The 20,576-nt window shown below is 45.2% G+C and overlaps 1 protein-coding gene across 1 annotated transcript in view; it reads right to left on the bottom strand.

The window, feature by feature from the left end:
* OXSR1 (oxidative stress responsive kinase 1) overlaps positions 1 to 20,576 on the bottom strand; it is a 101,006-nt gene that overhangs the window by 52,237 nt on the left and 28,193 nt on the right. Inside the window, exons 3-4 of the mRNA XM_087712428.1 lie at positions 18,867 to 18,975; positions 6,744 to 6,885 (exon numbers count right to left, since the gene is read on the bottom strand). Of these exons, the coding sequence (XP_087568554.1) occupies positions 6,744 to 6,885; positions 18,867 to 18,975 (251 nt within the window). The remainder of the gene's footprint in view (positions 1 to 6,743; positions 6,886 to 18,866; positions 18,976 to 20,576) is intronic.

The following is a 20,576-nucleotide window of genomic DNA, read 5'->3' as shown; positions in this document are numbered from 1 at the left end:
GTGTTTCCCAATATTGCTAGAATAGAACAGAGGTTTCAAAGAAAGTTACTAACCTCAGCACCCGGCTTCCTTGGACTCAACAGGACCTAACTGGCCTTGGCTAATTTTTAATTAAGCAGGCTTAAACCTGGTTAATACTTGGATAAAAGATTACCAGGAAATCAATCAATCCATCAATCAGAATGGAGCTGGAAGGGACCTTTAAGGTCATCTAGTTCAACCCTCTCCTCGAGCAGGAGACTCTGTACCACTTCAGACAAATGACTGTCCAGTCTTCTTGAAAGCCTCCAATGTTGGACCAATCACAACTTCTGGAGGCAAGTTGTTCCACTGGTTAATTGTTCCCGCTATTAGAAGTTTCTCCTTCATTCCAGGTTGCTCCTCTCCTTGATTAGCTTCCATCCATTGCTTCTTGTCCTGCCTTCTGGTGCTTTGGAAAATAGTTTGACCTCCTCATCTATGTGGCAGCCCCTCAAATATTGGAAGACTGCTATCATGTCATTCCTGGTCTCCTTGCTTTTATCTGAGAGTAAGTGGAAGATTAATGTTTACTGGGGGGGGGGGTAGGGGGGAGCCCAAAGAGCTGAATAGGAATCTTCATAGAGCCACTTCCCATCGGCTGGTTTTACATTTTTTTAATTCTTGGCAACTTTTTGTGCCACAATCCACTGCTCTACTTCGCTTTGGCCAGTGTCCCTCGCAACCAGCTAATGGAAAGTGTGAAAAAATGCCCACCAATTAGTGCTCCAGGTCAGTGGTGGGATTCGGTTCTGTGAGCATGGTGTGGCTTGGTAGGCATGGCTTGGTGGACATGGTAGGGGAAGGATACTGTAAAATCCACATTCCCTCCCCACTGCAGGGGAAGGTTACTGTAAAATCCCTATTTCCTCCCAATCAGCTGGGACTCGGGAGGCAGCAAATAGATGGGGGCGGGGCCAGCCAGAGGTGGTATTTGCCAGTTCTCCAAACTACTCAAAATTTCCACTACCGGTTCTCCAGAACCGGTCATAACCTGCTGAATACCCACCTCTGTTCCAGGTCTACTTTCATGCCAGATTATGTCTGACAATGACAAAGAAGCGGAACAAATATGCTTATGGACTTGTTCCGCAGCATCTCACATTGCAAATGACAAGGGTGGTGTTGATGGATTGAAGACAATTGCCTTCAAAGCATGGAGAGATTCCATTCCTAGAGACGAAGTCTTTTCTCCTCCCCATGCTTCAAGGACAAGGCAGTGTCCATATCAACAAGTCAAGATTCCCATTATCCAAAGGACATCCAAAGAAGACACCCCTCTTCCCAAAGGCCACAAAACAGTGCACTACATCAATTCAAACTACATTCCTGAGAGACCGCCTCCTGCCGATCACCTCCCATAGACCGATTCGATCACACAGGTTAGGTCTCCTCCGAATTCCATCTGCCAGCCAATGTCGGCTGGCGACTCCCCGGGGGAGAGCCTTCTCTGTTGCAGCTCCAGCCCTCTGGAATGATCTCCCCGTGGAGATCCGGACCCTTACTACCCTCCCGGCCTTCCGCAAAGCCTGGCTGCTCCAGCAGGCCGGGAGGCCCTCGATATATCCAGCCCCCCGGAGATTGTGATTGTTGTATATTTTAATGTTGTTTGTGTATTATTCCCCCCTCCCTTGTTTTATTGTAAGCCGCCCGGAGTCCTTCGGGAGTGGGCGGCATACAAATCAATAAAACTAACTAACTATAACTATTCCAACTCAAGATGTAGCTTCTTTAAAAATTGGTGCAGCATGCAAATCAAGGCAATATGGCTTGTTCAACAAAGGGGGGGGGAATACAATCCGTTGTTAGGATTGTCTGTGAAAATGGGTCTCCTTGCTGACTGGACACAGGCTTTCTCATCTTCTGTCATGTTTTAAAGAGGCATCGCTTGGGATGCATCTTTGAATCTCCTCTAAGGAAAACAGCGTTTTGGCAGGAATACCCAATACTCCATAAGGCAAGCTCAAGAGCCAAAAGGATCTTAAGAGACTTGAACACAGGACAAAATGAAATTCAATGGTGAAAAAAATAAGGTTTTATGTTTAGGCAAGAAAACCCAAATGCATCGGTATAGTACAGGTGATAATTGGCTCAACAGTAGTAACTGTGAAAGGGATCTTGGGAGTCCTAGTGGACAACCATTTAAATATGAGCCAGCCGTGTGCAGCAGCTGCCAAAAAAGCCAACACAGTTCTAGGCTGCATAAACAGAGGGATAGAATCAAGATCAGGTGAAGGGTTAATACCACTTTATAAAGCCTTGGAAAGGCCACACTTGGAATACGGCATTCAGTTTTGGTCGCCACGATGTAGAAAAGATGTGGAGACTCTAGAAAGAGTGCAGAGAAGAACAACAAGGATGATTAGGGGTTTGGAGGCTAAACCATATGAAGAACAGTTGCAGGAATTGGGTATGTCCAGTTTAGTGGAAAGGAGGAGTAGAGGTGACATGATAGCAGTTTTTTCCAAAATCCCAGGGGTTGCCACAAAGAAGAGGGGGACAAATCTATTTTCCGAAACACTTGAAGGCAGGATAAGAAGCAACAGATGAGAACTAATCAAGGAGAGAAACAACCTTGAACTAAGGTGAAATTTCCTGACAGTTGAGAACAATTAATCAGCGGGGTGACTTGTTTCCAGAAGTTGTGGGTGCTTAATCCTAGAAATTTTAAGAAGAGTCTGGACAACGATTTGTGTTGAAATGGTGTAGGGTTTCCTGCTTGAGCAGGTGGTTGGACTAGAAGACCTCCAAGGTCCCTTCCAACTTTGTTAAGTCTGTTGTTTTGTTTTGTTAACTTCTCAGGAACTTCTCAGGAACTTCTCAGGCTCAAGGTTCAACTCCCAAAAAGAAAAGAGGGAATTCGGAGCTGAGATGAAGATTTCGGTGCTTAACTTAACAGGAAAACCTGCTGCTGTAGGATCACAGCTTGGAAAGAAGTGATCCCTTGTTCCTCTAACCCTCATAATCACATTAAGCGATTTAACTGTGCCAATTGAGATTTCATTTGCTGGCAACAGCAGAGCCGTCAATCAACACCAGGTTTCAATCAGTTCCATCGTGTTGTGGTCTTGAATCAACATCAAGAGAGCACAAGTACAGCTCTTGTGTTCTGGTGTCTTAATCTTCTCTTGGCACGTTTTATTCACCCTGGATTTCGCCTTTTATGATCCCAAGAGCAACGACCGTGTTTTTCAAAGTATAAGACGCACCTTTTTCTTCCAAAAAAGATGCTGAAAATCTGGGTGTGTCTTATACACTGAATACAGCATTTTTGGCTGCCTGAAACCCCGCCCCCCCTTCATAAAAATGGATGGGTAGAGGGTTTGGGAGGCCTGCAAAGTTCTCCTGAAAGCTGGGGAGGGAAAAACAAGCAAAAAAGCAGGCTGGTTTTGCTCCATTTTTGCCCCTGCCCCCAGGAGCACTCGACAAGCCTCCTAAACACTATGTGCGCCCCCCCTTTTTTTTTGCAAAAACCGGGCTGTTTTTTGCTCATTTTTGCCCCCCCCCCCTTCCCAGTCCCCAGGAGCAATTTGCAGGCCTCTCAAGCTCTCTGCATGCCCTGTTTTTCACAAAAAAAATGAGGCATGCAGAGAGTTAGGGAAGTCTGCAGAGTGCAAAAACTTTATTTTTAAATTTACCTCTTCAAAATCCTGGTGCGTCTTATAATTCGAAAAATACGGTAAGTGTGAAAAATGGTGATAAGTCACTTTTTTCAGTCCTGTTTTAACAGTCACTAAACAAATAATTGCAAGATAAATTGGCACAAAATCCCCCAGGGAACCTCTCAGGCTGAGGGGGGGGGATTTGAACCCAGATCTCCCCGCTCCTAACCCAGCATCTTCCCCACTAGGCCCTGCGACCTTTAATGGGATCAGATGTCTCTTCAGTTGCAGGTATCTCTTAATTGCGTAATCATCAGTGCACTCAACACCAAAGGACACCCAAAGGAGAAAAAGGGCAAAATTCCAGCTTTCCCTCCGATCGACTGCAGACTGTGGAGGTAGATTTTGTAGCTGTGTTGCAAGGCAGGTAGTCCTCGACTTACAACGGTCCGCATAGCGACCTTGAAAGCTACAATGGCACTGAAAACTGGTGACCGTTCTTCATAGTTATGACCGTTGTATCAACCCCACGATCATGTGATCAAAATTTAGATGCTTATATTTATAACGGTTTCAGTGCCCCAGGGGGTCACGGGATTCGCTTTGGCCACCTTCCGACAAGCGAAGTCATTGGGGAAGCCAGATACACTTCACAACCCAGGTTACTAACTTATGAACAGCAGTGGTTCGTTTAAGAGCTGTGGCCAGAAAAATGATAAAACACGCTGAATACAGCATCTTTGGCCTCACGAAGCCCGCCCCCTTCACAAAAATGGACTTGCAGAGGATTTGGGAGGCATGCAAAGTGCTCCTGGGGGGGTGGGGAGGGCAAAAACGAGCGGAAAATGGGCTGGTTTTTGCTCGTTTTTGTCCCCCTCCAGCACCCAGGAGCACTCTACAAGCCTCCTAAAGGCTATGCATGCCTTTTTTGTGTGTGAAAAACGGGTCTTTTTTGCTTGTTTTTGCCACCCCAACCCCCAAGAACACTTTTCAGGCATCTCAAAATCTCTGCATGCCCCATTTTTCACAGAAAAATTGATGCGTCTTATACTCCAAAAATACGGTAAGTAGGTAAATATACAAAAAGACTCCAGCACTTCTCCACCAGCCATCAGTACCCAGACATAAATTACCTCCAAGGTTAACATTAGACCAACAACCAAGTAAACAATACCCCAATCAGTGGCGAAATCTTTTTTTTTTTTTTGCCCACTGGTTCTGTGGGCGTGGCTTGGTGATGGTGGTGATGGTCATATGGGTGGGCATGGCCAACTTTGTTTCCACTTTTTAAAGCATTTTTTTTCCTGCCTATTTGGCTGAACCTGCAGGGGAAAAAATGCTTTAAAAAGCGGGGTGGGGAGCTTCTGACGATTGCGCGGCTCACAGCTGATCCTCGCGATCCTCGGAAGCTTTTTTTTTAACCTACTACTTGCAGAACCAGCGGCAATCGTCCCCTACCGGTTCAGCCGAACCGGGAGGATTTCACCTCGATCCCAATCAAGAAACTGCCAAAGATCCAACAGACCAACCCAAAAGCCTCTAAGACCACCCCCACCAACACTGACAGGCAAGCCGCTAGAATATAGGCTGGCAGCAAACTGCACTCCTTGATGATGTTACCTAGTTTACGTAGTGAAATGTCTGCAAGAGAAGAAGCAAGGACCCCTCAATTAATCAGTGGAATGACTTTCCCCCAGAAGCTATGGGAGCCCCAACACCCAAGGTTCTTAAAAAGAGATTAGGTCTGAAATGGCACGGGGTCTCTTGCTTGAGAAAAGGAGAACAAAAAGCATTTTAAAGCGGTTGAGGTTGAGAAATATTGTTTTAATGTACATTAAGTGCATAAGTGATACCGAGCTGGCCACGCCCACCCTAGCCATGTATACTTGGCCCACCGAGGTCAAACACAACCCTGATGCAGCCCTCAATGAAATTGAGTTTGACAGCCCTGGTTTTCAAACTCAATTTCATTGAGGGCTGCATCAGGGTTGTGTTTGACCTCAGGGGGCCAAGTGTACATGGCTAGGGTGGGCATGGCCAGCTCGATGTCACTTATTCCGGGGGTGCCTGTGGTGGTCTGAGGACTCTGCCGGTGAAAACAGGCCCCCGAACTCCATTTTCACCCGCAACGGCCTCCTGCAAACCTCCGCGAGCAAAAATGGAGCCGAGGAAGAGCTCCGTTTTTGCTGGCAGATTTCGCTGTTCCGAGGGTGGCCCTGCAGGCCAGATCTAAACACCCCATGGGCGGGATCTGGCCCCGGGCCTTGAGTTTGACACCCTCGTTTTAAATAATCACTTTCCCTTCTTCCAATGAAGGAAGCTCTAAGCTCCAAGATTTTTCAGCCTTCTGAGCAACCCAAACTATGCAGAGCAGGGGTGTCAAACTCAATCATGTCGCGGGTTCAGTTGTGATGTTATCACGGTGGGTTTTTTGCCTTTGCGGAGCTGGGGTGGGTGTGGCTTGCACCGGCCCACAGGCTGCCAGTTGACAGGGCCTGATGTAGCCTTTTCAGATCGAGATAAGCTACTGGAAGGCGGTTTTAAATATTGTTCCTTCTTAAGCTTGCCAGAATTAAGGTTCAGCCATGCAGGAGCTAATCATAAAGAGACTGGCGCCTGACGAGAAGGGACCACTTGCTTCCTGACAAGTCAATCATGAATCCCACGACTGGCAGCCAATCAGGAAGCGACGCCCGATGGGAGGATGCTGCAACCTCAACAAATTGTCTGCCCTTTTCATACAATGTTGCCACCAAATCCTTCCTGACATTTTTTTGAAACCAGAAACTAACACGGCTCTATGTCTGGCAGCTGTCAATCTTGCCTGAGTTCCTGTTTCCTTACTGGCAGAAGTCATTCTATGTCTTCAGTCATCAATAAGCACAAAGAGATAAGCCACATTTACACACCATTCAAAAAAAGACTAATGAAAGCCCAGGAAGGAAACAGAAACACTAGAACACATTGTTTCCAGCAGCCAGTGCCCAGTAAGCAGGGATTAACACCAGACAAACAAATGGGGGGAGATAGCAGCTGGGAATTCAGAGCTCTGGTTCTTCATGGATAGGGAAAAGATGGACGCATCAGCGATCTGAAGCAATGCGATCTGAGCCTGAGACCCACCTGTGGATTTGCCCATTCTTATGCAAGTACTCCAGTCCTTCCAGAACTTCCTTGAGGATTGTGGCTATTACAGGCTCATCCAGGACGCCATTCTTATGTTCTCCTTTGGCTACAATGTGCTTGATCACATCCAGAACAGAACCTATGTCGATAAGGAGAAAAGGCTTTATGAAGTGAAAGAAAAAGAAGATTCTTCTGAGAATTGTGATCATAAGTCGAGAACTATCTGTACAACAGCTGGATTCGTGGTTTTCCCTAAACCTGAATCAGACAAAGGATGTGATAGCTTAGTAAAGATATGGGAAGCATGGATCTCAGGTCGCAAGCACCTCTAATCTACATTTACTCCCTATGTAAAAATGGCATTTATGTCAAAGAGCTGGGAGGGAACCTTTAGAGCAGGGATGTCAAACTCAATTTGATTGAGGGCCGCATCAGGGTTGTGTTTAACCTGGAGGGTGGGGTGCAGGGGGACGTGGCCACGGTGGGCATGGCCAGCTCGACCTCACTGGTGTTATGGGGGCCCCTGTGGTGACCTGAGCACTCTGCCAATGAAAACAGGCTCCTGAGAGAGGGAAAAGCAGAGGAAGAATTGGAGGGAATGTAAGAGTAGGAGAGAGGGGAGGAAAGGGAAGAAGAGGGGAAGGGTAGAGGAGAGGAAGGGGAAGGAGACAACGGAAAGGAGAGGAGGAAGGAAGGAGAGAAGAAAGGGAAGAAAGGGGGGAAGGAAGGAGGGAAGGAAGGAGGGAAGCAAGGAGGGAAGGAAGGAGAGAAGGAGAGAAGAAAGGAGGGAATGAAGGAGGGAATGAAGGAGAGAAGGAAGGGGGAAGGAAGGAGGGAAGGAAGGAGGAAAGGAAGGAGAGAAGAAAGGAGGGAAGGAAGGAGGGAAGGAAGGAGGGAAGGAAGGAGGGAAGGAGAGAAGGAGAGAAGAAAGGAGGGAGGGAAGGGGGAAGGAGGGAGGGAAGGAAGGAGGGAAGGAAGGAGAGAAGGAGAGAAGAAAGGAGGGAAGGAAGGAGGGAAGGAAGAAAGAAGTAGGATTGTTGTAAAATAAGATGGAGTTATGGGATGGTAAGAAAGCAATTTCAATTATATTGTCAACTGTAGGGGAGAAAAATTGTTACAAATACATATTATTAATAACAGTTATGAGATCATATAATTGTGAATGTATATATGAGAAATAAAAATTTAATTAAAAAAAGAAAAGAAAACAGGCTCCTGAGCTCCGTTTTCAGCTGCAACAGCTTCCTGCAATCCTCTGCCAGCGAAAACGGAGTTTGGGAGGGCTTCCACTGTTTACTGCTATAATCCGTGTATTTTGACATAATAAGTCTACCTTGACTGCTCCTAAGTCAAACGTTGGTTGGCTGAACAGGTTTGCCGAAAGATTTTGGAAGCTGAATCATCATCTTTAAAATTGGTTTATTTTAATCTTTTTTTAAAAAGCCCTAAACAAAAACAAAAAAACCTCCAGAAAACTTACAACCGGGGCTGAATTCAAAACAAAAGGTACAGATTTCATTTGGTTGAGGTAGTCAATTAAAGCCACAGGGTGCAGGAGGAAGCACGTTTAGGCTTGTTGTAGGTGACCTGACAGCTAAAATCCATTCAACTACGCCTTATTGAAAATTAAGATTTAAAAGTATTTATCTTGACGGCTGCTTAAGCCCAAGTGACAGCCTAAGAATAGCCAACTCAAAATAGACCTATTACAAGGGACATTTTTGCACGGTTTAAAATTGTTTTCTGCCTGACATTCCAGAAATACTACTTTCAAAGACCTTTTCCACTACAGATTAATTTGTTCGTTAAAAACACGGACCAGGTTAATTAACCTACTTCTCTCACGAAACAAACAGACGTATATTAGTTCTAAAAATTGCACATGCACAGGTAGTTCTCGACTTACAACAATCCATTCAGTGACCATTCAAAGTTACTGGGAAAAGTGACTTATGACCATTTTTCCACACTTACGACCATGGTCACGTGATCAAAATTCAGACACTCGGCATCTGGTTCATATTTATGACGGTTGCTGTGCCCCAGGGTCATCTCATCCCCTCTCACAACCTGACAAGCAAAGGCAATGAGGAAGCTAAACAACGATGCCGCTAACTTGATAACTGCAGTGATTCACTTAACAACGGTGGCAAGAAAAGTCGTAAAATGGGATAAGGTCACTTAACAAATGTTTCACTTGGCAACATAAATTTTGGGCACAACTGTGAATCGCAACGTGAGGACTACCTGTATTAACGGAACAAAAGTGGGTGTGAAGGCAACTTGAGAACACAGGTAGTCCTTGACTTACGACCGGTCTCATAGTGGCAGAAGTTATGCCAGGCCACCCCAAAATTCCAACAACTGGCCCCTCTGTGGTGACTTGACTGTATTTTGGGTGTTCTGAGATTTACAATGTTTATTAGAAACCAGGATTTACTATTGATTTTCAGCAAAAACTGGACTACGGGGATCGAAGGGTTTATAGAGCCGAGGTGGTGCAGTGGTTAAATGCAGCACTGCAGGCTACTTCAACTGACTGCAGTTCGGCTGTTCAAATCTCACCGGCTCAAGGTTGACTCAGCTTTCCATCCTTCCGAGGTGGGTAAAATGAGGATCCGGATTGTTGTTGGGGGCGATAGGCTGACTCTGTAAACCGCTTAGAGAGGGCTGAAAGCCCTATGAAGCGGTATATAAGTCTAACTGCTAACTGCTATTGCTATTTATGTAATGACCACACGGTTTGCTTAAAAATAGCAGCAAAGGAGGTTGTAAAATCAGTTCAGCCATGGGATGATCTGCTTTAGGACCATCATGACTGTAACTGCTCCATTGTGGTCGTAAGACGAGGACTCTGTGCATATTGCTTTGTGGCTGCTACCCTCCTTAGGATTATTTGAGAGCTGAAAATAACAATGCCAGTTCCCTTAAATCAGGGACGTCTAACCTTTTTTGTTAAGTCACTGCATGAGTGCTGTGTGTGGGTAAAACCCCAAAATGCAATGCGAGCATCCCCCACGCATGCACCCCGCCCCACTGGCACATGCACCCTGCACCCCCTTTGCCCCGTTTTGGCTTCTGGGTTGGTACAGGAGGCTTCCCAGGTCCAAAATGAGGCACGGGGGAGGAGCGCACATGCATGCAAATGCAATGTGAGCGCCACCCGCACATGAGCCCCTCCCAGTGGTGAGTTCCGGAACCCGGTGCAACCGGTACGGTGCAACAAGGCTGGGCATCCACCACATGCCCGTGCACAGCATGCGCATGCGTACTTACTGCCTGCGGTGCTCTGTGACACTCCAGCTGCTTGGCGGAGCGTCGCACAGGTGCTGTACATTCCGTGCGCATATGCATAAGCCCCGATTGGCTCAAATACAGGTAAAGACGATGGGCAGGCGGGTGGGCCCTCCAGAGTACCGTACCGGAACGGTACCTGGTAATCCTAGCAGGCACTGGTACACCTATACCAGGGCGTACCCCACCACTGGCCCCTCACCTCCCATGCATGCATACACATGCCCCTCACATGGGCCCTGCCTCCCACGCATGCACGACAGAGATCCAAAGATCAGCTGGTTGGTGGGAGGCGCACTAGATGATAGATAGATAGATAGATAGATAGATAGATAGATAGATAGATAGATAGATAGATAGATAGATAGATAGATAGATAGATAGATAGATAGAAAGAAAGAAAGAAAGAAAGAAAGAAAGAAAGAAAGAAAGAAAGAAAGAAAGAAAGAAAGAAAAGGTATTATTGGTTCTAAAGCATCAAACATATTCTGAAGCTGCTACAAAGAGGACAGTTAAAAGTCTGTCCTTCCTTCCTCCCTCCAGTCCCTCCCTCCCTCCCTCTCTACCCTTTTCTCTCTGTCTGCCTCAAGAGTGAAATGCTACCAGTTCGCCCGAACCAATAGTAAAAAAATGCTAGTTAAAAAAAGGTCTGACGATCAGCTGTGCAACAATCAGCTGTGCCGGATTGTCTGTGAGGTTCCTGCTTGTTACAGGGGCCATTTTGTGTGAAGTCCAGCTGCTTTTACAATGTGATGTCGACTTGGCCACGCAGGCACGCCCAGTCACGTAACCAGCAAGCCACGGCCACCATCACATGACCACCAAGCTCAAAGAACCGGTAGGGAAATTTTTTGAATTTCACCACTGGTCTGCCCTGCCTGTCTATCAATCTATCTTTCGCTCTCACATGTGCTGTGTGAGTAACCAGCATTGCGGAACAGAGAAATGTTTACATCTCTGACTCCTGTAAGAATCCCTTAAAAGGCCCATCTGCTCACCTTATGCATTAATAAAATTGCTAGTGAGGCTTCAGTTCTAAAAGGGAGGCAAGGAGAGCTACCGTATTTTTCGGAGTATAAGACGCACCTTTCCCCCCCAAAAAAGAGGGTGGAAATCTGGGTGCGTCTTATACGCTGAATAAAGCATTTTTGGCCTCCCAAAACCCTGCCCCCTTTGCAAAAATGAGCCTGCAGAGGGTTTGGGAAAATGGCCTGCAAAGTGCTCTTGGGGGCTGTGGAGGGCAAAAAAAAGTGAAAAACGGGCCGGTTTTTGCCCCTCTCCGAGCCCTCAGGAGCACTTTACGAGCCTCCCAAAGCCTATGCATGCCCTGTTTTTTGCACACACAAAAATAGACTCGTTTTCGCAAAAAGCAGGCTGGTTTTTGCTCGTTCCCCACCCCCCAGCAGCACTTTGCAGGCCTCTCAAACTCTCTGCATGTCCCATTTTGTACAAAAAAACGAGGCGTGTAGAGGGTTTGGGAGGCCTGCAGAGTGCAAAAACTTTTATTTATTTATTTATCTCTTCAAAATCTTGGTGCGTCTTATAGTCCAAAAGGTACGGTAATTTGGCATCACTTTATGTAAATATGTTTTATTTTCATTTCATTTCGTACAGTCACATATATACTGTGCATAACCGGGACATATAACATTGAACAATAAACACAGCCCTCCCTCTTGTCAACAATACCCCCAAAAATACAAACCCAATATACCACTTCGACCCACCATACACCCTTTCTTTCGCCCCCCTCCAACTTTCGTTCTTCCCTCCAACATTGCCCTCTACCCTACTTCCCCTCCCCCTCTATCACTCCTCTCTCCCAATACACTCCCTCCCTTCCATCTCCCCCTCCCTCCGATCCTCTCTCCGACCCTCTCTACCCCTCTTTCTTCTTTCCCTCTACTCCTCCCTTCGGTGTATTTCTACTATCTTATCAATATATTCAGCTTGTCCTATTTTTACACTAGAATTAAAGAGCAACAGTATACAAGTGCAATCGTGTCACTTTAAAATCTAACACATACTATATTTCCCCCCTCCCCCCTAAGACCCCACCTCCCTTCCCTCCCCCCCATCACTTTAGATTGCAACGGGAACTATTGGTTCAGAAAGCCCAAAACACCAACAGATGCCTCAACGGCAATTGTAGCTCTACAATTTGCCAGTTGTAAAGGTTGCCCTGCAAGGCTGGTTTAACTCCACTCCCAACCAGCCTCTCCAAATTCCGTGATGGGCTTCAAGAGCCAAAAATCCCATCACGACCCAACTCCTAAACTTCTACAAATGGGAACTGAACATCGCTGGAGCATGCTGAGTTAAGAGGCAGCATTGCCAAGATACTTAACACGCTGCGCTAAAAAGCACGTTTTACAAGCCCCAGTTGCACATTTTACTCTACCTTCCATTAATCAAGTTTGTTAGCTTAGTGTGTTATTATGAAAATAAATTCCGCGGCTGCCACACACTGCCTACACTGTCTCCCATCAGCCTTTTTCTCTCCCCTGATCCAACTTCATAAAGCCCAGAGAGTTTATTTTTAACCGAAATTACAACATTCATTAGCTTCCATGAAGATCTGTTCTTGAAATGGCTCAAGGCTTTTAAAAAAATGTTACAGTAAAAGGTTTCCTAAGCCCAGTCGTGTCCGACTCCAGGGAGCGATGCTCATCTCGGCCTTTTAGCAGAAGGATCTAAGGAGCATTGTCTAAAGATGATTCGGAAGTCATGTGGCCAGCATGGCTAGACACCGAGACGCAAAGAATGCTGTTACTTTCCCAACAAAGAAGCACCTATTTATCCATTTGCATGCTTTTGCACTTTAATAACTACGTAATTTCTGATCTGTGCAGATAAAGCCCTATGGCACCAATGGCACGCGTGCTACAGGTGGCACGCAGAGCCACATCTGCTGGCACGCCAGCCAGCTGATTTTGGGGCTTCATGAGGGACGGGGGAAGCCACATTCAGTTTTGGTCTCCACGATATAGAAAAGATGCTGAGACTCTAGAAAGAGTGCAGAGAAGAGCAACAAAGAGGATTAGGGGATTGGAGACTAAAACATATGAAGAACGGTTGCAAGAACTGGGTATGTCTAGTTTAATGAAACGAAGGACCAGGGGAGACATGATAGCAGTCTTCCAATATTTCAGGGGTTGCCACAAAGAAGAGGGAGTCAAACTATTCTCCAAAGCACCTGAGGGCAGGACAAAAAGCAATGGGTGGAAACTAATCAAGGAGAGAAGCAACTTAGAACTGAGGAGAAATTTCCTGACAGTGAGAACAACTAATCAGTAGAACAGAAGTTGCCTCCAGAAGTCGTGAATGCCCCAACACTGGAAGTCTTTAAGAAGATGTTGGATAGCCATTTGTCTGGAACGGTATAGGGTTTCCTGCCTAGGCAGGGGGTTGGACTAGAAGACCTCCAAGGCCCCTTCCGACTCTGCTACTGTATTGTATTGTATAAACACTGCGATTGCAAGCCAGCGGGTAAGTTTGTAATAAGGGGCAAGTTGCTGGAATCCTAACCCAAGCCAGACTCTCAGCCCTGCGGCTTCCGAATTGCATTTTTATCTTATCTGGTTAAACTACTATTAGCTTTTATTTCCCCCACAGGATGGTTCAAGGTGTGTCTCTCCCTTGGCTCGATCAACAATGCTGCTTCAAACAGTCTTTCGTGGGGCAGGAAAGGGGAAATCCTTCGGCTCAAGGAAGGAAAATGAAATTGAAGGTGAATGTTATCTGTTTTTTTGGAAATGCACAAAGCGTTGTTAGCCAGGGTTGCTTCTGGAGACGGAGGGGAAGTCCAGTTTGGGAAGGAGAGGTTGACTTAAGAGCTGAAACGAGAGAAGAGCCAATGTTTGCTGATTTTTTTTTTCATTGTAGGAATTTAGGGAGAGTCCTACAGCAAATACCAGCTTTTATTTCCAATGGAGATGGTTTGTAAGCCAGAAGCCAATTTTTGCCCCCCTCCTCCTCCTCCTCTTTGACAGCAAACATTTATTTTCCTTTTTTAAAAAAAACAAAACATTTCAATGTAGGAAGAAATTCTCAAAACATTAACACTTGGTTTCATAGCGTCTCAAACAGTTTTTATGTATGTTCTTTCTTCTACTTCTTCCGCACACAATCGTTAACCTGATTTGGCCTTGTTCACGCCTTACCGTGAGTGATCAGTTCTTTACTTGTGACTTACATCGCAATTTACTAAATCTGCGAAGCCGCAAATGATAGATTTTAGTTCCTAATGGCCGGTTCTCCTGGCACTCTTTAACCCCAAATCAGAAAAAAAAAAAGTGTTTGTTGGCCCAGAGCAGAGTTCCTCAAACTTGGTAACTTTTTAAGATGTGTGTACTTCAATTCCCAGAATTCCCTAACCAGCATTCCTAAAGCAATGTGTGAATGTAACCATTCACATCTACAGTTGCTTTTCCTTAGTTCTGATACCGATTTTTCCACTTGCTTTCTATAGGTAATCCTTAAGTTATGATCAATTGCTTAGTGATTGTTCGAAATTATGGCACTATATTTTCCCGAAAATATGACATGTCCTGAAAATAAGGCCATGCCAGATTTTTTTTTCGGTGGCCAAAAATATACGCCCTCCCCCAAAAATAAGCCCAGCGGAGAACCGCCCCCTCTAGCCAGGCAGAGCGCCACTCACTGACTCAGCGGTATCCCAAAAACGCGAAGCTGTGTGAGCGTCGGTCCACCCTCCCCCTGCTGCTCACACAGCTTGGCACCTTCGGGATACCGCTGGGTCGGTGAATGGCGCTCTGCCCGGCTGGAAAGGGGGGGTTGCCGGGCAGCTGTTCTTTTGCGAGTGGGCTCCCGAAGAGCCTGGCTCCAAAATAATGAGCCCTCTTCCCCGATAATAAGGCCGAGGGCATAGGTCAAAAGAAAATAAGACCTTGTCTTATTTTCGGGAAAGCACGGTACTAATTAGAAGGTACGTGCAATCTGCCAGCTGCTCCATCAGCTATTCCCCCCTCGCCCCTCACAGTCACATAATTGTACTTCGGTTACTTGAGTTATGGCTGTTTGTAGCAGAGGTGGGTTTCAAAAAATTTAGCAAGGGGTTCTCTGCCCGGTTGCCGGGTGGGCATAGCCATAGTGGAAGTGACCTTGGTGGGCATGGCCTGGTTGGCCTCCTGCACCATCCTGCACCATTTTTGCCCTTCCTGGACTCTGGAGGCTTTCCTCGAGCCTCTAGGAGGGTGAAAACGGCACGAAATGGAGCTGCTTCCGGCCTTCCGAAACTTCCAGTAGGCCTGCTTTTTGCCCTCCCTGCGTGCCCTGCATTTATCCGCATCCAAAACAGGCCGCGTGGAGACTCCTGAGAGGGGCATGGTGGGGTGGGTGGGGCCAGCCAGGAGTGGGATTTGGACTGCACAGAATCTTAGCTAAAGGTTCTTCCGAACCCCTACCAATCCCCAGCAGCCCACCCCTGGTTTGTAGCATCCTGTGGTCACATAACCGCATTTTTAAAGATATATTTGTGGGAGGGAGAAATGGCATTTACTTTCAGTTTTTGGCAAAAACCAGCCAATCATGAACCATAGGTTTGCTTAAAATCTGATCCAACCCACGTTATGACCGTCACAATTTAGGACTACACGGAGTACTCTCCATCGCAGTTGTAACTCGAGGATTACCTATAATCTGTTCCCTCTGTTAAAACTTCTTCCCAAGCTTATCTTCCCTTGTGCTTATTTTGCACAAAAATAGTCAAGTTCAAACTGAAGTTTGTTTTTTTATTGGTTACTTTTCCACATAGCAACTCATGTTTCCTGCTGAACAAGATATGAGCAAATTCTTTCAACAAAGATCCCAGTTTCTGCAAAGAACCGGTTTTTACAAAGCTTCCTTATCAGCAGATGTATCTGTTGCAAGGCTTGTATTTAACCTGCGGATTACACAGTTGTTCAGGGGTTGTTCTTTTTTCTTAAAGAAAAAACAATGAAGGGATTAGTGCTGCACAATTTCCCATGTTAAAAGTGGAGCCTTTGATTCCTTTTTTTCGACAATGCAGGAAGTCCTTGATTTACAATGACCCTAACAATGACCCCAACCTAAGTAAGGGACACAGTTTTCTTGCCACAGCTATAAGTGAATCACTGTAGTTAACTTAGTATAGCAATAGCAATTGCAGTTAGACTTATATACCGCTTCATAGGGCTTTCAGCCCTCTCTAAGTGGCTTACAGAGTCAGCATATTGCCCCCAACAACAATCCGGGTCCTCATTTTACCCACCTCGGAAGGATGGAAGGCTGAGTCAACCTTTGAGCCGGTGAGATTTGAACAGCCGAACTGCAGAACTGCAGTCAGCTGAAGCGGCCTGCAGTGCTGCACTATTAACCACTACGCCAGCTCGGCTCTTAGTAACATGGTTGTTAAGTGAATTTGGCTTCCCCATTGACTTTGCTTGCCAGAAGGTTGCAAAAGGGGATCACATGACCCCAGGACACTGCAACCTGTATTAAATGCATGCCAGTTGCCAAGTCATCAAGTTTCGATCACATGATCAGAAGGATGCTGCAGTGGCTGTAAGTGTAAAAAAAAAACAGACGTAATTTGCTCTTTTCAGTGCTGTTGTAACTTTGAACGATTGAATAGCTGAAGATGCAGCCTGGACATAATGAATTACGGGTAGTCCTCAACATATGATCACAATTGAGCCCAACATTTATGTGGCTAAGTGAGAAATTTATTAAGTCAGTTTTGCCCCATTTTAGTTTTTTTTTTGCTGCCAGAATTGTTCAGTGAATCATTGCAGTTGCTAAGTTAGTAACACGGTTGTTATGTGAATCGGACCTCCCCGTTGACTTTGCCTGTCAGAAGGTCGCAAAAGGTGATCCCCGATGACTCCGGGAAACTGCAACCGTCATAAATATGAGTCAGTTGGCAAGCGCCTGAATTTTGGTCACGTGGTTATGGGGATGCTGCAATGGTTGTTAAGTGTGGAATATGGTCACAAGCCACTTTATTCAGTGCCATTGCAACTGCAAACGCTCACTAAAAGAACTGTTTTAAGTCGAGGACTACCTGTTTTTTTTCCTATTCAATCTGGTATATTTACTATTGTAGGAAGTTATCACCCAGCCCTCTCCCAGAAAAATGAAATATCCTAGGAGATATTGAAAAGGCAGAATATTTCTCTGGATGTGAAAAGGAAGAAACGTGTTTTAAAAGGCAGAATAGCTCCCTGTAGCTTCCTGCCCATCCCCACTTTGTCAATGGGCCATTAAGAAGGCCAAGCTAGTCCACTTTACATAATAAAGACTTCTCCACATCGGCTCCAGGGGGATGGGATTAAGGCATGATAATATTGGCCCTTTACCCAACTCACCACATGGCATCTGAGAACTCAACCAAACCTGGATTCAAAACGCAGCCTAGAGAGTTGCCCCTGCATGGCCCCATGGGAGTCTGACAACCAATCAGAATACAAGATCAAGATCAAAGGCCGGGGGGGGGGGGGAATAAAACCAGGGACTTTCAGCATCTCTTCCTTTCTTCTCTTTTTCTACACCAATATTGAAGCATGTGATTCACCTTTTCTGTTCAGGATTCAAGCCATGTGGTCCTGTCCATCATTAAAACCATCTTTCCAAGCAGCCTCCATGTCTCCAGTGTCTTTTTCCCCACTTGGAGCCGAACCCAGAAGGACATTTCTTTCAACACTACAAAGTATGTTTCTAGTCTACTGGTCCTCAAGCCTGTTGATAGTTTTAAAGCTGCCCTGTTTTAAAGCATTAATGTTTCAATGTTTTCCCCGCCATTCAATTCTCAAGAAGAGATTATCTCGTCCCACTCTCAAAGCGCATTGCTCCACATAGATTAGCAGACAACTGCACACATACCCTATTATTTCTCCATTTACTTGCTATATTTGAATTCTCAAAGGACGTCTGAGGTCTACGCTTTGGAAGAACACCAATTATCAAAGAACAATGCCCAAATAGCGCATGAATAAATCATAACGTTATTATCCAAAGTCTGAAAATCAGAATCCATTTTAACTCCATTTTAACAGCCGACACGAAAATAAAAAATGAGGTCATTTTTTGCTAGTTCAGAGAGACTTCTGCAAATAAATTTCCACCTATCTCCTCAATTCAGCTTGAGTCCAGAGCAATCCCGATTAACTTTACAGACAGTCCTCTGTTTACAATCTGGTGGTGTTGGTCATAAACTGGGGCACCCACATGACCGACTTATCTTCATCACCTTTGCTGCAGCTACCTTTAAGAGAACGAGACTATTTAAAGCAGTTGCCACAATTGTTAGGTGAATTCTGCAGCCATTAAATGAACCAAATGTTTGCTACAGGCCAGATTTGCTGAAAAAAACAGACATAAATGTGGGTTTTTAGCAAACCCATCATAAAATTCAGTCTTATAACTATCGGACACTACAAATGGACGTAAATCCATTGGTTGCTGGGTGTCCCAACATGTGATCACATGAAGCAGCTGTCATAATTTTGATGGGTTGTAAGTTGAGGACTATCGAAGCTGTGTCTACATTTTCATTTAGCCAATTAATATTCCTATGTATCAAACACCTTCAGGAGAGAATGCTGTTTGTGTTTGCCCTAATAGGCTGAACGTTTTCCTTATCCCTGGTTTGATCTATACATTGCACGTCATTAAAATCTTTAAAATTAAGATTAAAATCTTTAAAACATATCCTACTTAGGTGTCCTGCAGAAAAGGTGTTGTTGTTATTGACTTAAGTAAAAAATAGACCTGCGTTTTAAAACCCACCCCCCCTTTTCTTTTACAAACCAAATCAAATAGCAGCAAAATTTACAGAAAACGTACCTCCACTTAGGAGCTTCATCACTAACCAAAGTTCATCTTTCACCACGAAAGAAGTATAGTAAGAGACGATATTTGGATGGTGGCACTGACTCATCGCTTGAATTTCTTTCTGAAAACGAAGAGAAGGAAAGAAAGGAAAATCAACTTGCAATTCCTATTGTCTTTTAAACACACTTAACCATCCTAAGCCAAAGTAACAGGACACCGACACAAAAACCTTCATTTACAGAGAGCTTCCAATGGGTGGGCTTCAATTTCCAGAATTCCTCCAGCCAGTGTGGTCATTGCTGAGAATTCTGGGAGCGAACTTACCCACCTGGATTCAAGCCAGGTTGGGAAATATACCGTATTTTTTGGAGTATAAGACACACCTCTTTCCTCCCCTAAAAGAGTGTGAAAGTTTGGGTCTGTCTTATACACTGAATGTAGCCCCATCCACCCACCGGCCCCCACCCTTTGGCCTCTGCCTCCCAGCAATTTACCTCCTTGCAGAAAATAGGGGAAAATGGGGCTTGCTGAGGCTGCAATATAGCAATCCCTGCAGCCTGAAACAGCTGATGATCGGGAGGCCCATGTGAAATTGAAAGTGAACGTGAAGAAGCACATTCCCCCCCCCCTTGTTTTCCTCCCCAAAAGCTTCTGTAGGTGCACCTTACACTTTGGAGCATCTTATACTCCGAAAAATACAGTATATAAGAAACTTCGGAGCGTCTTATACTCCGAAAAATACGGTATATAAGGAACAAAAGCTGAATCAAATCCTGGCTAAAAGGTAGGATTTGGGAATGGGTTCTAGGACCAGCCTTAGCAAAGATATCCCAGACAGATTGAACTACAACCCCCATAAATATAACGGGTGCAGCATTTGCTAGTGGGTGTTGGAAAATATGGGTCCCAGACAGATTGAACTACAACTCCCATAAATATAACGGGTGCAGCATTTGCTAGTGGGTGTTGGAAAATATGGGTCTGCATTCCAATCAATATATAGGTAGTCCTTGACTCATGAGCGCCCATTTAGCAATTGTTCGAAGTTATAGAACTGCACTGCACTTACAACGGGTCGCAACATCCCCAGGGTCACATGATCAAGTTTCAAGGGCTTGGCGACTGGCGTGTATTTATGACAGCTGCAAAATCATGTGATCACCCTTTGTGACCACGCCAGGCGGCTTCTGACGAGCAAAGTCAATGGGGGAAACCGGATTTGCTTAATGACCATGTGATTCACTGAACAACTGCAGCGAATCGTTTAACAACTATGGCAAAAAAAAAAAAAGGTTGCAATATTGGACACATTTCACTTAACAACCGTTTTGCCTAGTAAAAGAGATTCTGGCATCAATCGTGATCTTAAGTGAAGAATTACCTGTAACTGCAGGTAAGGACAGCAAACCAATTTGGTTGTTTCAAATGGTATTTGTAAATTATTTTACAAATAGATCACACTTAAATTTGTAAACAAATTACTTGTAAATAATTTACAAGTAGATTATTATTTGGGTTCCCAAGATGAAGCCCTGTTGCTTAAGGCCTCCCCAGATCCCTCTCTGTTCCTAAGTTTGTTTTCCTTCTCTTAAGAAAGTGACTTGGGCAAAATAGGGGTAGGGTGTGGTGTTACTGTTGGAAATCTGCAATTGAAAGTTTGATTGGTGTCCGATCAACGGGTGCTTTGTGACAGCCACAAGGCTTGAGGCTACTCAATGTGAG

This window comes from Thamnophis sirtalis, unplaced genomic scaffold (genome assembly GCF_051295495.1).
Source record: "Thamnophis sirtalis isolate CommonGarterSnake01/CBP01778 unplaced genomic scaffold, rThaSir2_p1.2 scaffold_4, whole genome shotgun sequence".
Lineage (NCBI taxonomy): Eukaryota > Metazoa > Chordata > Lepidosauria > Squamata > Natricidae > Thamnophis > Thamnophis sirtalis.
This window is presented reverse-complemented; position numbering and strand designations above follow the sequence as displayed.